Raw genomic sequence first — 13,926 nt, 5'->3', positions numbered from 1 at the left:
AGGAAGGTCCTTCTCCCCACCCCCATCGCCCCGCCCCAGACGAACTTGACCTTTGGCAAATAGGGAGGGGGGATTTGTGTACGACCCTGCTCCTCCCCTTTCCCTTATCTCTTCAGAAAAATCATTGTCAGAGCGAGCCCCTCTACAGACTCTCCTGCCAGGGGCTTCAGACCGCCCCAACCCTTGCCCTGTCCCTTCCCTCAGCTGAATACATTAGGATACCTGGGTCCCTGCACCCCCTTTCAGGCCTTCCTAAAGCAGCGCCTGCCTCTCGGCGCAGCTGCCGCCAGCCGCGGCCCCCTCCGCAGCCTGCGTTCTCCCCCTCCTCCCGGCACCCCTCCCGCTCTCGTTCTACGTCATGGGATGACGTCGGAAGCCTGGGAGGGAGGAGGAGCGCGCCCCCCCAACCCCAGCCAGCAGCTCCCGCTGCAGCTTGCTTAGCCCAGCCTCCCGCCCCCCCTTTCTCTAAAGCGAGCCCCCCACGCCTGACAGGAGCTATATAAGGCGGAACAAGGCAGGCAAGGGGGGCAGCGCAGCCGAGCGGAGCCCAGGAGAGGAGACAGAGAGAGAAAGAGCCTGAGCGAGAGACGGGGAAGCAAGGAGGAAGCCACCGGTGCGTCGGGACAGGAACGCAGGTGTTCGGAGCGCCCGAGCTGGAGCTCCGCAGCCGCTAGTCATGTATCGCTCCACCAAGGGCGCCTCCAAGGCGCGCCGCGACCAGATCAACGCTGAGATCCGGAACCTCAAGGAGCTGCTGCCGCTGGCCGAAGCGGACAAGGTCCGGCTGTCCTACCTGCACATTATGAGTCTTGCCTGCATCTACACTCGCAAGGGCGTCTTCTTCGCTGGAGGTGAGCAAACTGGGGCGGAGACACGAGCTGGCGCGCGCCGGGGAGAGTGAAGCAGAGGGAACCCACTGGGACTGCCGCAGGTCTAGGGCAGCGTGTCGGCGAGCTGGGGTGAGAAGGAACTAGGAGAACTCAGGAATTCCCACTTTTCCTCCTGAGTTCTGTCCAAACCTCACCTTAGTTCTGAATGAGGATTAGAGAGCCTGGATAGTGTCCCTGGTGCCAGACTTATGGGAGGGGGAGAGCCAGGACGGAATGGCCCCAGTCCCCACCAGCGTAGAGGCGCTCCGGGGAGCCAGCGAAGGGAAACCCGGGAAGTTACAGGGACGGAGCCGCCAAAGCCTGGGGAAGCACAGATGCTGTTCACGATACTGGAAGGGCTCTTCTGCAGCCGGTGGAGCGCTGCCCGCGGTGCTGACAGCACCACCGGGTTGCAAGGCACTGCCCGCGGTGCTGAACGCTCGGTCGGCTTTGGAGCGCTGTCCGTGGTCCTGAAACACAGACCCGCCAAAGCCCCAGCCCCGACTTAGAAGTCGAAGGGCTCGCTGGCTGGAGAGATCCAGCAACAGGTTCCCCGGGCAAGAGCTGTGGGCAGCAGGTCAACAGGTGTGTGCAGAAGCAGGTCCATGAGAAATTCCTCAGAATTTCTGAAACCCGGTCCATGTCTTTCTCACTTCTGCTTTGCTTCCCAGTCTTCCTCCTGACTCACCCTGTCTTCTCACTCTGCAGGCACTCCTCTGGCGGGCCCCACAGGGCTTCTCTCAGCTCAAGAGCTTGAAGACATAGTGGCAGCACTACCTGGATTCCTGCTTGTGTTCACGGCGGAGGGGAAGCTGCTATATCTCTCTGAGAGTGTGAGCGAGCATCTGGGCCACTCCATGGTGAGTGCTGAGGACCCTTTCAGCTTGGACTGCAGCACGGATGGGAACACAATGAGTTTTCCACTTTTGAGAATCTGGGAATTACAGGGGAGGAAGTTATAGCCTACAAGATGCTATGTGCCAAGGATTGGCTCTTGCTGCCTTCATTAATGGTCATCTCTCCTTTACATTTCTCCAGGTGGACCTGGTTGCCCAGGGTGACAGTATCTACGACATCATTGATCCAGCTGACCACCTAACTGTGCGCCAGCAACTCACCCTGCCCTCTGCTCTGGATAATGGTGAGAACTCCTTTCTCCTTTCCTCAATCCAATATGCCTCCTGCTGCCCTGCTCCTTCCCATTTGCCATCTCTCTCAGCCATTCACTCTCTTACCAGTTTTTCTCTTCACTCACCTAGATCGCCTCTTCCGCTGTCGCTTCAACACTTCCAAGTCCCTCAGGCGCCAGAGTGCAGGCAACAAACTGGTGCTTATTCGAGGCCGATTCCACGCTCACCCACCTGGGGCCTACTGGGCAGGAAATCCTGTGTTCACAGCTTTCTGTGCTCCACTGGAGACAAGACCCCGCCCTGGCCCTGGCCCTGGCCCTGGTCCTGGCCCTGCCTCACTTTTCTTGGCCATGTTCCAGAGCCATCACGCTAAGGACCTGGCCCTGCTGGACATCTCAGAGAGGTAAGCCCAGAGTGTTCAGACTCCAGGGAAAAGGCAGGTCAGAGGTGAGGGGACCCTAGATTCTGGAGTCAGGGACAGGGAGGATGGGATCTAAGGGTGCAGAAGACCTGGGAGGGAGTGAGATGCCTGGGTATCAAGCAGGGAAAACAGAAAGCTGACCTCATCCTTTCCACCTTCCCAGTGTCCTAATCTACCTGGGCTTTGAGCGCAGTGAACTGCTCTGTAAATCATGGTATGGACTGCTGCACCCTGAGGACTTGGGCCACGCTTCTGCTCAACACTACCGCCTGTGTGAGTGTCCAGAGAGGCTGAGGACAAGACAGGGAGTTGGGAAAGGGCATGGGAAACCTGACCAAGAAGGGCTGTGATCAAGACTGATGTCGGGGAGATATCAGAGGCTAACAGCTTTGGATGCTATAGGGTGAACACTAGGGTAAGGAGTCAAGGTGAGAATAGAATCAGAACTGGGGGACTCTGAGTGGTGAGGTCAAAGTGGGGAGTTGAATGGTGCAGGTTAAGGTAGTCAGAAAAGAGGATGTCATGAATACCCCAATTCAGTGGAGAGGTCAGAGAGTGGGGAGAATAGGTGGTGCTGTCTGATGGGTGTCCTAACTCTGCATCTCTTCTTTCTCCTCAGTGGCTGAGAGTGGAGATATTCAAGCAGAGATGGTGGTGAGACTGCTGGCCAAGCCTGGAGGCTGGGCATGGATTTATTGCCTTTTATATTCAGAAGGTCCGGAGGGTCCCATTACTGCCAATAACTACCCAATCAGGTGAGCTGCAAGCCAGGGGCCTGGGAGGCAGCTGAGGTGGACATGGAGGAGATACAAATCAGAGAACTTCTCTGGGAATGGACACCACACCCTTACCGGCTGCCTCTTCTCTCCTCTCCAGTGACACGGAAGCCTGGAGCCTCCGCCAGCAGTTAAACTCTGAAGAAACCCAGGCAGCCTATGTCCTGGGCACCCCGACCATGCTGCCCTCATTCCCGGAGAGTATCCTCTCGCAGGAGCAATGCTCTGGCCCTAATCCACTCTTCACCATGGGGCCTCCCCGAAGCACCAATTTCCCCAGTGCTCCTGAGCTGGGTGCTGTCTCAACACCAGAAGAGCTTCCCCGACCCCCCAAAGAGCTTGGCTTCAGTTACCTGACATTTCCATCTGGCCCTGAGCCTTCTCTTCAAGCAGACCTGAGCAAGGATCTTGTGTGCACCCCACCCTACACGCCCCACCAGCCGGGAGGCTGTGCTTTCCTCTTCAGCCTCCATGAGCCCTTCCAGACCCACTTGCCCACTCCATCCAGCTCTCTCCAAGAACAGCTGACTCCGAGCACTGTGACCTTCTCTGATCAATTGACGCCCAGCAGTGCAACTTTCCCAGATCCACTGACTAGCCCACTACAAGGCCAACTGACTGAAACCTCAGCCAGAAGCTATGAAGATCCTTGCACCTCCACTTTCCCAGATCAGCTGCTTCCCACCACTGCCAACTTCCCAGAGCGTCTGAACAGCCCTACCCATGAGCAGGTGACTTCTCCAAGCACAGCATTCCAAGCACACCTGAACAGCCCCAGCCAAACTTTCCCAGAGCAACTGAGCCCTAATCCCACCAAGACTTACTTCGCCCAGGAGGGATGCAGTTTTCTCTATGAGAAGTTGCCCCCAAGTCCTAGCAGCCCTGGTAATGGGGACTGCACACTCCTGGCCCTAGCCCAGCTCCGGGGCCCCCTCTCTGTGGATGTCCCCCTGGTGCCCGAAGGCCTGCTTACACCTGAGGCCTCTCCAGTCAAGCAGAGCTTCTTCCACTATTCGGAGAAGGAGCAGAATGAGATAGACCGTCTTATCCAGCAGATCAGCCAGTTGGCTCAGGGCATGGACAGGCCCTTCTCAGCAGAGGCTGGCACGGGTGGGCTAGAGCCACTTGGCGGGCTGGAGCCCCTGGACCCTAACCTTTCCCTGGCAGGAGCTGGCCCCCCTGTGCTCAGCCTGGACCTAAAACCCTGGAAATGCCAGGACCTGGATTTCCTGACTGACCCTGATATATTCCTGGAAGAGACGCCCGTGGAAGACATCTTCATGGATCTCTCTACCCCAGACCCCAATGGGGAATGGAGTTCAGAGGATCCTGAGGCAGCAGTCCCAGGAGGGGCCCCATCACCTCGCAACAACCTGTCCCCAGAAGATAGCAGCTTCCTGGAGGACCTGGCCACATACGAAACCGCCTTTGAGACAGGTGTCTCAGCATTCCCCTACGATGGGTTTACTGATGAGTTGCATCAACTCCAGAGCCAAGTTCAAGACAGCTTCCATGAAGGTGAGTTGAGCCAAAATGTTCAAGAACTCAAGTTCCTCTCCTGCCAATGAGATGCTGGGTGGAGTTAGATGAGTAAACTGCCCTCTCTGTTCCTCAGTTTCACTAATAGGATAAGATCACCTGCTGTGTAGGATAGCGGTTAGGATAAGAACTAATGAAAACAATATGGAAGTTCTGGACAAGTAGGCCTGGGGGGCAGAAATTAGGGGTGTGGGATAAGATGCAAGAGAATCTTGGGTAACGGTTTGTGCTTCTTAACTCTACGAGGGACCTAGATCAGCCATCCCACCCCATTTTACAGATGAAGACAGTCAAGATCCCGAAGTTAAAGAAACTCCCCTGAGGTTGCACAACAAACTGATGGAAGCGGGTTTAGAGCTCTATCTCAGTATTCTTTGTCCCCCAAAGGGAATACAGAGTGAGAGCTTATAGGAGTTTGGGAAAGAGAGTGGGACTCAGCCCCTGGCCCCGACAGAGTGTCCCTGCTATGGCTCCATCCTTTCCAAAACCACAGACATAATTTCACTCCATTCATCCAAACTACTCCCGTATCTTCTGAGCCTCTGGTGATCATTCAGTCATTGGACCAGCGTACTGGAAGCCCATACTATGTGCCAACAGTGCACCACATCCTCAGCCTGTCTTTCCTAATAGGCCTAACTGACTGTTGTCTCTCTCTCTCTCTCTCTGCAGATGGAAGTGGAGGGGAACCAACGTTTTGAATAAGTCTGTGACTTAACGTCGTCAAGTATGGCATATTGTCATCAAGACATGGAGCCGCTCTCCACCCCCCCGGGATTGTTGGGGGGATTCTGGGGGCCAGAGGGGGATAGATCCGATTCCCCAGGCCCTGCAGGATTTGGGGGGGGGGAGGTGGGAGGGCAAGGGAGGGGAGCTTCTTTTTAAAATTTAGAGACATCAAGCAATCCCAGTTTCCATTTCAATCTGTATTCACTCGTAGTGAGTTTCCTTGAATGGGATTTCAAGCGGAGAATGGGGGAGTCTCACTTCCCCCGCCCCGCGCTGCCCCATGGGCCTGGGCCAGTTCTCCACTCCTGGGGGCCAAGCCACCCCTGGGCCTTGGTGGGGGAAAGGCAGTGCCCACCTGGGCCAGCCTGTGCCCTGAGGGGCTCTTGACACCCACGTAGAATTCTCTACACACCAGTAACGGGATTTCAATTCCGATGGACTCTGCCGCCCTGGCGGCCCTTCTTGTGACTTTTGCGCCCCGCGCCTGGGGTGGGGGGCGCGAAGAGACGCTACGTTCCTTTCCGATGGAGGAAGGCAGACCTGCCGCCGTCACACGTGTGCTTGCACGAGTGCGTGTACCTGGTGCGGGACTCACCCGGCTGCCCAACTGCCTGGGACTACCCAGGTGGTCACCTCGTGGTGCTGCGGTGACTTTGTAGCCAACTTTATAATAAAGTCCAGTTTGCCTTTTTGGTACACCTGGTGTCATGCACTTCTGTGAAAAGGGAAGGGTGGTGACCTGAGAAGGTTGAGAGGTCCCAATGGGAGCCTGGAGGTTAGGAGGTAAACTCTGGACCTGCTGACAGCCCTGGCATTTCTTCATTCACTCATGCACTCATTCATTCATTCACTCAACACCTGAGTGTTCTGTGTGTGGCCCACCCTGTTCTAGAAGCTGAGAGTTTGGAGCTGAAACAGATGCTACGTCTTGGCTTCAAGATGCTTTGACATCCAATGCTAAAGGGTACTGGAGTCTCCTCTCTGCTCCGGGCTTGCAGTGCTTCCAGTGTGGGAGGGAGCAGAAGTGTCTGGGGATGGGTAGGGGATTCAGCTTGGCATTTTCCTGGACATGAGTTTGGAGTTTCAGAACATGAGTTTCTTTCTTCAGCCTGGCCCTACAGGCAAGCAGCTTCCCTGGATTTAGGGTCCTGGATCTCTCACTGGAAATGATAACCACCTCTTTTATCCCTGAATGGGGCTTTCAGCTGACAAACAATTTTATATCACTTAGTCGCTGCAATAAAGCCTCTGGACAGGTGTATAAGCACCATTTCATTGATGGAGAAACTGAGGATCACAAGGAAAAAGTGATTTTTTTACTCCCACAGTTAGTGAGAGCCACAGGTGGGCAATACACCCACGTCCTCTGCCTCCAAGCCCTGGCCTGTCTCCTCTGCCAGATTCCCCAGGAAGGGCAGGCTTGGGCTGGAGCAGGGGCCTCCTCCCCTCCCAGTCCACAAACTAGAGCAGACCCCAAACTTCTGAGCAGAATATAACTTAGTGGATCAAGAGGAAAAGTTTCCCAAAACACTGTCTTCCTCTAAGCTTGAGGGCCATACACCACAGGATATGGTGGGGGCAGAAATGAAAATTAGGAGCCAGAAAGAGCTGGATTCAAATTCCACCTCCACTATCTGCTGAGTAGGACGTGAGCCTCAGTTTCTTCACAGGTAAAATGGGGCTGAAAGAAACGGCCCTGACCTCCCAAAGATGCTGCTAGGACGTGATGGGGCCTCTTATAAGCTGAGGAGCACAGAAAGGACTTAAGTTATTAAACTGAATTAGAAAGCAATGGTGACCACGAAGGCTTACAAGTTTCTTTCTCAAGGTGGGGAAGGAAACTCCAGGCCCCAGTCTCCCCCACCCCAGCCCACTGAAATACGGGGGCTGGATTGCAGGAGCTGAGAGCACAACACTGAGAATTCCCTAAACCTCCTCTCATTCCAAATCCTCCAGTTCTGAGGCCATGCCCTTCAGAGGTCCTATGGGAAGGCATTCCAGGGACCTGTCACCTTTTTTCCACCTTGGATACATCCTTGGGTGAAACAGGAAGGTGCAGTGTTACCTTCTGCCTTCCTGTGCGTCTATTCTCCAACTTGAACAAAAGAACTGGACTGGAAGCCCCAAAAGGACCCTGTCTCTGCTCCACCCCCCACTGGTGCCGATCACAGGGCCAAACACACGGCAGGCACACTAGAAACATTTTATCGAGAGGACCACTTCTGAAGGTCAGCCTAATAAGAACCTGAGTAGGAAGTTACCAATTTCTACCACAAGAATTTTGTGCCTAAGTTCCCCAGAGGGCCAAGCATTGTATCTTTCAGCTTTGAACCTTAAGTGACCATAAGCTCAAGACACATGTTGGAGTCCCATCTACAAACCACCCCTGGTATGTTAACTAAACTTACTGTGGCAATCACTTTGAAATATATACACATATCGAATCATTATGTCGTATACCTTAAACTTATACAGTGTTATATGTCCATTATGTCTCAAACACTGGGAAAAATTGTTCATTTTCTAGTAAAACTGTTCATCAACTGAAAAAAAAAAACCTAAAACCTCCCTGGTGGTCATCAAAAGCAAGGAAAGTCTGAGAAGCTGGGACAGCCAAGAGGAGCCTATGGAAACATGATGACGAAATGTAACGTGTTCTAGATAGGATCCTGAAACAGAAAATAGACATAGGTTAAAAACAAAAGGAACCCAGGAATTCCCTGGCCCTCCAGTGGTTAGGACTCTGTTCTTCCACTGCAGGGGGCATGGGTTCGATCCCTGGTCTGGAAACTAAGACCCCTGGCGTGGCCAAAAAAATAAAATAAAAAATTAAGGAAACCTGAATAAAGTGTGGACTTTAGTTAATAATAATGTATCGATATTTGTTCATAAATGTGACCAATGTGCCATATAAGTGTATGATGTTAATAACAGGGGAAATAATAGGTGTGGAGTATATGGAAACTAGTATTTTCATAACATTTCTGTAAATCTAAATATATTCCGAAATAAAAAGTTTCTTTAACAAGTAAAACTAAATAAATGAACATTTAAAAAATTTTAAAATGTGAGCAAAAAAATGAACACCTCACTGGTGTTTGGTGGTGGCGGTAGGTGATAGTAGAGTGTGCGTTTTGATGAGAAGACATCTCAACATTCTGAATGAGAGATCCCGGCAGCCAAGTTCAAGAGCCAATGGCTCTACCTGCTGGACAGAGAGGGATCTGCTTCTGTTCCTCTCACTGGCAAGGTCCCTGTGGCTCAGAGCGTCATACCTTAGCACTGGTGGATAAACGGAGGCCAGCGGGGAGGAAAGGACTTGTCCGATGGCACTACCAGAGTCGCTGCAGAAGCCAGATCTGACCCTCAGCCAGTTCCCTTCCCACGGATTCCAGACTCTGCCCTGGGAGCAGAATGTAGGAGAAAGAGCACAAGTTTTGGGGTCATAAAGACTGACCCCAAGGGCTGGCTCTGCAGCCTCATTTTTTTTATGTGGGAAATATTCACAGTAACTACATGTGCCAGGAACGCTTCTGGGTGCTGGGGACACAGCAGTGAACAAGACAGACAAGATCTCTGGGCTCACAGAGCTTACATTCTAGTTGTGGGGAGATGTAACAAAAAGTAAGTAAAGTCTCAAAGGAGCATACAGAATGTGCAGTAAGGGACAGAGCCAGGCTGCTACGGTAGAGAACCACAGCTCTGGTTCAGAGGGTCCTAACGTAGAGTGGGGTGACAGGAAGCCCTTTCCTAGAAGGTAACATTGAGCTAAGATATCAAAGACGAGGAACAGGAGTAAGAATGTTCCAGGCCAAAGGAAAGCAAGAGTAGAGGTATTTAAATGGGAAAGGCTTTGACCTGTTTAAGGACGAGCAAGGAAATCAGTGTGGCTGGATCAAGGCCAGCGAGAGGAAGAGTGGTTGGAGAGGAGGGAAAAGATTACTCAGGGTCTTACACCACAATAAGAAACTTAGATTTTATTTCACATGCAATAGGAATTGATTGAGGAGATTTAAGCAGGGGAATGACATGATTTAATTCACATGTTTAAGCCATCCCTCTGACAGTGTGTGGAGAAAGGATTAGTAAGGCAGGAGTGGAAGCCGAGAGACCAGCTGGGCTCCTGCCGTGGTCCAGGCAAGAGGGGATGAGAGCTTTCACCAGGCACAGATGGGGGTAAGTGACTGGATTGGGGATACTTTGGAGACAGAACTAACATGATTTGCTAATGTGTTTAGAGGGGCGTGAGGAAAAGAGAGGAGTCTTGTGTCTCTGACTTTAGTAACCGGGTGAAGAGTTGCTGTGTATTTAGCCTGGGATGAGATGAATATCAGGACTTTTGTAGTCTCCTCTCGTGCCCGGCAGGACTAACTGAAAACCTCTCTGGATGAGGGCATATCCATCTTAGGCCTCAAGGAGCTTCCATAAATAACGTGTCACAGGCATTGAGCAGGACACAGTCAAAGATAACCAGACACACAAAGAAGCAAGACAATACGGGCAGGAACTAGCAAAACAGATACACACAGTGCGTATATCGGAGGGGTCAGTTACTGACTTTAAAACAACTATACGTTTTCATGTTTAAAGCAGTTAATTACCAAGTCAAGAACATCTACAGGGAACATGGGGAATTCCCTGGCAGTCCAGTGGTCAGGACTCAGTGCTTTCACTGCCGAGGGCCCGGGTTCAATGCCCGGTTTCACTAAGATCCCGCAAGCCGTGTGGCGTGGCCAAAAAGATGAAAAACAAACAAACAAAAAAACACTTTAAAAAATTAAGTAACTCACTAAAAAGAAAATGGTACAAATGAACTTACTGACAAAACAGAAATAGAGTCACAGATATAGAAAACAAACTTAGGGTTACCAAGGGGGAAAGGGAGGGGGATAAACTGGGTGATTGGGATTGACATATACACACTACTATATATAAAATAGATAACTAATAAGGACCTGCTGTATAGCACAGGGAACTCTGCTCAATACTCTGTAATGGCCTATATGGGAACAGAATCTAAAATAGAGTGGACATATGTATATGTATAACTGATCCACTTTGCTGTACAGAAGAAACTAACACACATTGTAAATCAACTCTACTCCAATAAAAATTAATTAAAAAAAATAAAGTCCACAAGGCAAGTATAAAAATAAATAAATAAATAAGAAGTGATTCAAATATGCAAAGTTTAAAAAAAAGGAACATCTACAGGGAACACGAAATGAAAACAGTGATAAGCAGACTTGAAAAAGAACCAATAGATTTTCTAGAAATACGATAAAAAAGATGAAAACTGAAATTAAAAATTCAATTGGAAAACAATTGGAAATGGAAAATTGGAACCCGTATCAAGGGTTTTTTGGGGTTTTTTTTTGGCAAAAAATTATAAAACAATGTGCTGAGTGACCTGTTTGTACATTGTCTGAAAACCATGTGGGTATCTTAATATATCACAGGCTACTATAATCTATACTAGGCCAAGTTTTAGTAAAAGTACACAATCCAAAATATGATTTTCTATTTCAGTTATTTGAGCAACATAAAATCACCCTATTGATATAATGAACACATGTAATTAAAAATCATTATTTGAAATAAAAATTGGTGGCATATACTGCATATGGAGTATAATTATGTCATACACAGTGCCAGAAACTCAGGACCAGTCTCCCCATCGAGACATCAGCCAGATTTCAAATCTGCATGGGGATGATTGCTAAACTCAAAACCTCTGAGGGGCAGAACTGAATTTCCCCAGATTTTCAGAGCTGAAGAAAATCAAGTGCAGAAGCAATTCAATGGAAGAAGAATAACGTTTTCAACAAATGCTACTGGGGTAATTAGACGTCCGTGGCGGGGGAGAAAAGAATTTCAACCTAAGCCTCATACTTTATACAAAAATTAACTCAAAATGGTCACAGACTTAAATGTAAAACATAACTATACTGTGGATATGGTTTAAGAGGACATGGTGCTTAAGAAGACATAGCTAATTTCAAACTTCTTCAAATTTAAGATTGGCACTATATACCCATGATGTGCTTACAAGCAAACCAGGATGTCTAGATTGCTTCTTAGTTACACCCAAGTAGCCATGTATAAGGATTTTAGCTTCATCTTCTTTCCTTTTCACTTTTGATACAAAGTCCCTGCTAGAAGGCTTGGAAGCAGACTCATATTTTCTATGCAAATATCTATGCAAATTTTTGCCTGGAAATGCCAAAGTTGAAAATAACAAGAAATAGTTTCTTAAAAGGTTCGATGAAGTCACACACACATAAAGAGTCAGCTGATGGGCTTCCCTGGTGGCACAGTGGTTGAGAGTCCACCTGCCAATGCAGGGGACATGGGTTCGTGCCCCAGTCCGGGAAGATGCCACATGCCGCAGAGCGGCTGGGCCCATGAGCCATGGCCGCTGAGCCTGTGCATCCGGAGCCTGTGCTCCGCAACGGGAGAGGCCACAACAGTGAGAGGCCCGCATACTGCCAAAAAAAAAAAAAAAAAAGTCAGCTGATTCTCACAAGGCAAGTAAAGCCATTTAGGCACAGGATAAGAACTCCTTAAGAAAACACAAACTGCCTTATGAAAATGCAAGGCCAACCTTCATGATTGTTTTGCAAGTTGAAATATACCTCTGAGACTTCATTCCAGCTTTGCTGCAGGCCAGTGACTAAGATTATCTACAGAATAGATGAAAAAAGCAATGTAATCATCGTTTAGTTGGAAGACATCTGACACAGTGCTGTAACTGAGCACACCCAAATAGTCCAGGGGAAGAAGTAGCCACACAATAGTTAGAAATCATCTGCTCCTCTCACTATGGAGCTGTGGCAGAAGTACAACAAAAATTGAAAAATATAAAAGGTGCAGTATGGAAGTCACTAATATCATCAGAAGCAGGGGGTGACAGCAGACCTCATTCACATCACTCAAATAGGAAACTTGGAATAAAATGCAACAATATATAAATTTTTCAAAAAGAAATGGCCATGGCTTTTTTTCTTAAAACCTAGGTTGAATTGAACCTATACATAATATATATATTGAGAGTGAGAGTCAACAAGATCTTAACTTCTTTGTACTCTTGTTATAAAAAAGTAAAACTTCAGAATGATTTTTTATAATCCTTTGAGAAGACTGCATGTAAGAGCACCAGGAGAGTAAGTGTTACATCTCCCATTCCTAGAAGAACAGTGGTCCATGAGGTGATTTATGAGGATTAGGAAAGTTAGACTCACCCAAATATGATGCACTATTTAAGATTTATTGTTCTTGAATAAGCAGTCCTTCCTCTAAAATGCAAGTCCCCCAATAGGATTAAATGCATGATTGTTGTTAAAAATTCATGTGAATTCAGCAAATTAAATGCTTTCCCTAAGGCCAACTGAGTTTCCATCAAACATACAAGGAAATTATATCTAGCTAAGGAGGAGGAAAGTATGTGCCAGGCTGGATAACCAAGCTGGGGAAATGCTAGGATTTTGGAAGCTACCTGAGAACACAAATGGAAGAGTAACATTTGGTCCTTCAAAACATTGTACATGTCTGACTTTTCCTACTCTTTTTTCTACCAGTAGCAACTTCAAGCTCCCTCTGAAAAATTACTACTAAGACTGTAAATGAAGCAGAAATTTTTTGCCGTCTAAAAACTAACCAAGATATAGCAGAATAGGTATAGTTTTTAAAGAAAGTCTACTGATCTCCATGGTCCATGTAAAGTGGCGCATCCCTAGCCATGACCTCAAACAAACCGTATTTTTTCTTTGCCTCACCTCATCATTCTCCTTTCTTCTGTTTTATATTTCTATCTCACCTCTCCCCACCTTGGTATTCAGAGTTTTGGTCCAGAAACCGGCAACCCTTGGGAGCTTGTTAGAAATTCAAAATCGTGAGTCCCTCCTCAGATATTAAATTAAATTCTGCATTTTAACAAATGTCCCCAGGTGATTCATAAATAAAGTTGCTTATCAAATTAAAAAAAAGGGGGGGGCTGCCCTGGTGGCGCAGTGGTTGAGAGTCCGCCTGCCGATGCAGGGAACACGGGTTCGTGCCCCGGTCCAGGAAGATCCCACATGCGGAGCAGCTGGGCCCGTGAGCCATGGCCGCTGAGTCTGCACGTCCAGAGCCTGTGCTCTGCAATGGGAGAGGCCACAACAGTGAGAGGCCCATGTACCACAAAAATAAATAAATAAATAAATAAATAAAAGAAGACACAGCTATAATAAAGTTTTCATGATGTGGACAGAGAGCTAAAAATAAGCCATAAATATAACATTTTAGGAAAAAACATAGGAGAAAATCTTAGGTACCAAGGGTTTGGTGAAGAGTTCTTAGGCATGACACCAAACGCATGATCCATAAAAGAAAATAATTGATAAATTGGACTTTATTGAGATTGAAAACTTTTGCTCTGTGAAAGATCTTGTTAAGAGGAAGAAAAAACAAGCTACACAATGGGA

The 13,926-nt window shown here is 48.5% G+C and overlaps 1 protein-coding gene across 2 annotated transcripts; it reads left to right on the top strand.

The window, feature by feature from the left end:
* The first annotated feature begins 480 nt into the window (after positions 1–480).
* On the top strand, positions 481–6,160 carry NPAS4 (neuronal PAS domain protein 4). Of its 2 annotated transcripts, XM_004277961.3 has the most exons (8): positions 481–851; positions 1,578–1,729; positions 1,908–2,010; positions 2,129–2,402; positions 2,584–2,693; positions 3,040–3,175; positions 3,297–4,714; positions 5,408–6,160. In XM_004277961.3, the coding sequence occupies exons 1-8, from the start codon at positions 677–679 to the stop codon at positions 5,434–5,436; spliced, it is 2,397 nt and encodes a 798-aa protein (XP_004278009.1). In that variant the 5' UTR covers positions 481–676; the 3' UTR covers positions 5,437–6,160. The 2 variants fall into 2 exon arrangements, with proteins under 2 accessions (XP_004278009.1, XP_049569801.1); XM_049713844.1 differs by having other exon boundaries at positions 3,297–6,160.
* Positions 6,161–13,926: the final 7,766 nt, after the last annotated feature.

Source organism: Orcinus orca, chromosome 8, assembly GCF_937001465.1.
Source record: "Orcinus orca chromosome 8, mOrcOrc1.1, whole genome shotgun sequence".
Lineage (NCBI taxonomy): Eukaryota > Metazoa > Chordata > Mammalia > Artiodactyla > Delphinidae > Orcinus > Orcinus orca.
Note: the sequence above shows the minus strand (reverse complement) of the source record. Positions and strands in the feature narration are given on the sequence as shown.

Coding starts and splice junctions, on each gene's coding strand:
- NPAS4 (XM_049713844.1), top strand. CDS start 677: ATGTATCGCTCCACCAAGGGCGCCTCCAAGGCGCGCCGCGACCAGATC. Junction 1,730..1,907: donor AGCATCTGGGCCACTCCATG/GTGAGTGCTGAG, acceptor ACATTTCTCCAG/GTGGACCTGGTTGCCCAGGG. Junction 2,694..3,039: donor TGCTCAACACTACCGCCTGT/GTGAGTGTCCAG, acceptor CTTTCTCCTCAG/TGGCTGAGAGTGGAGATATT.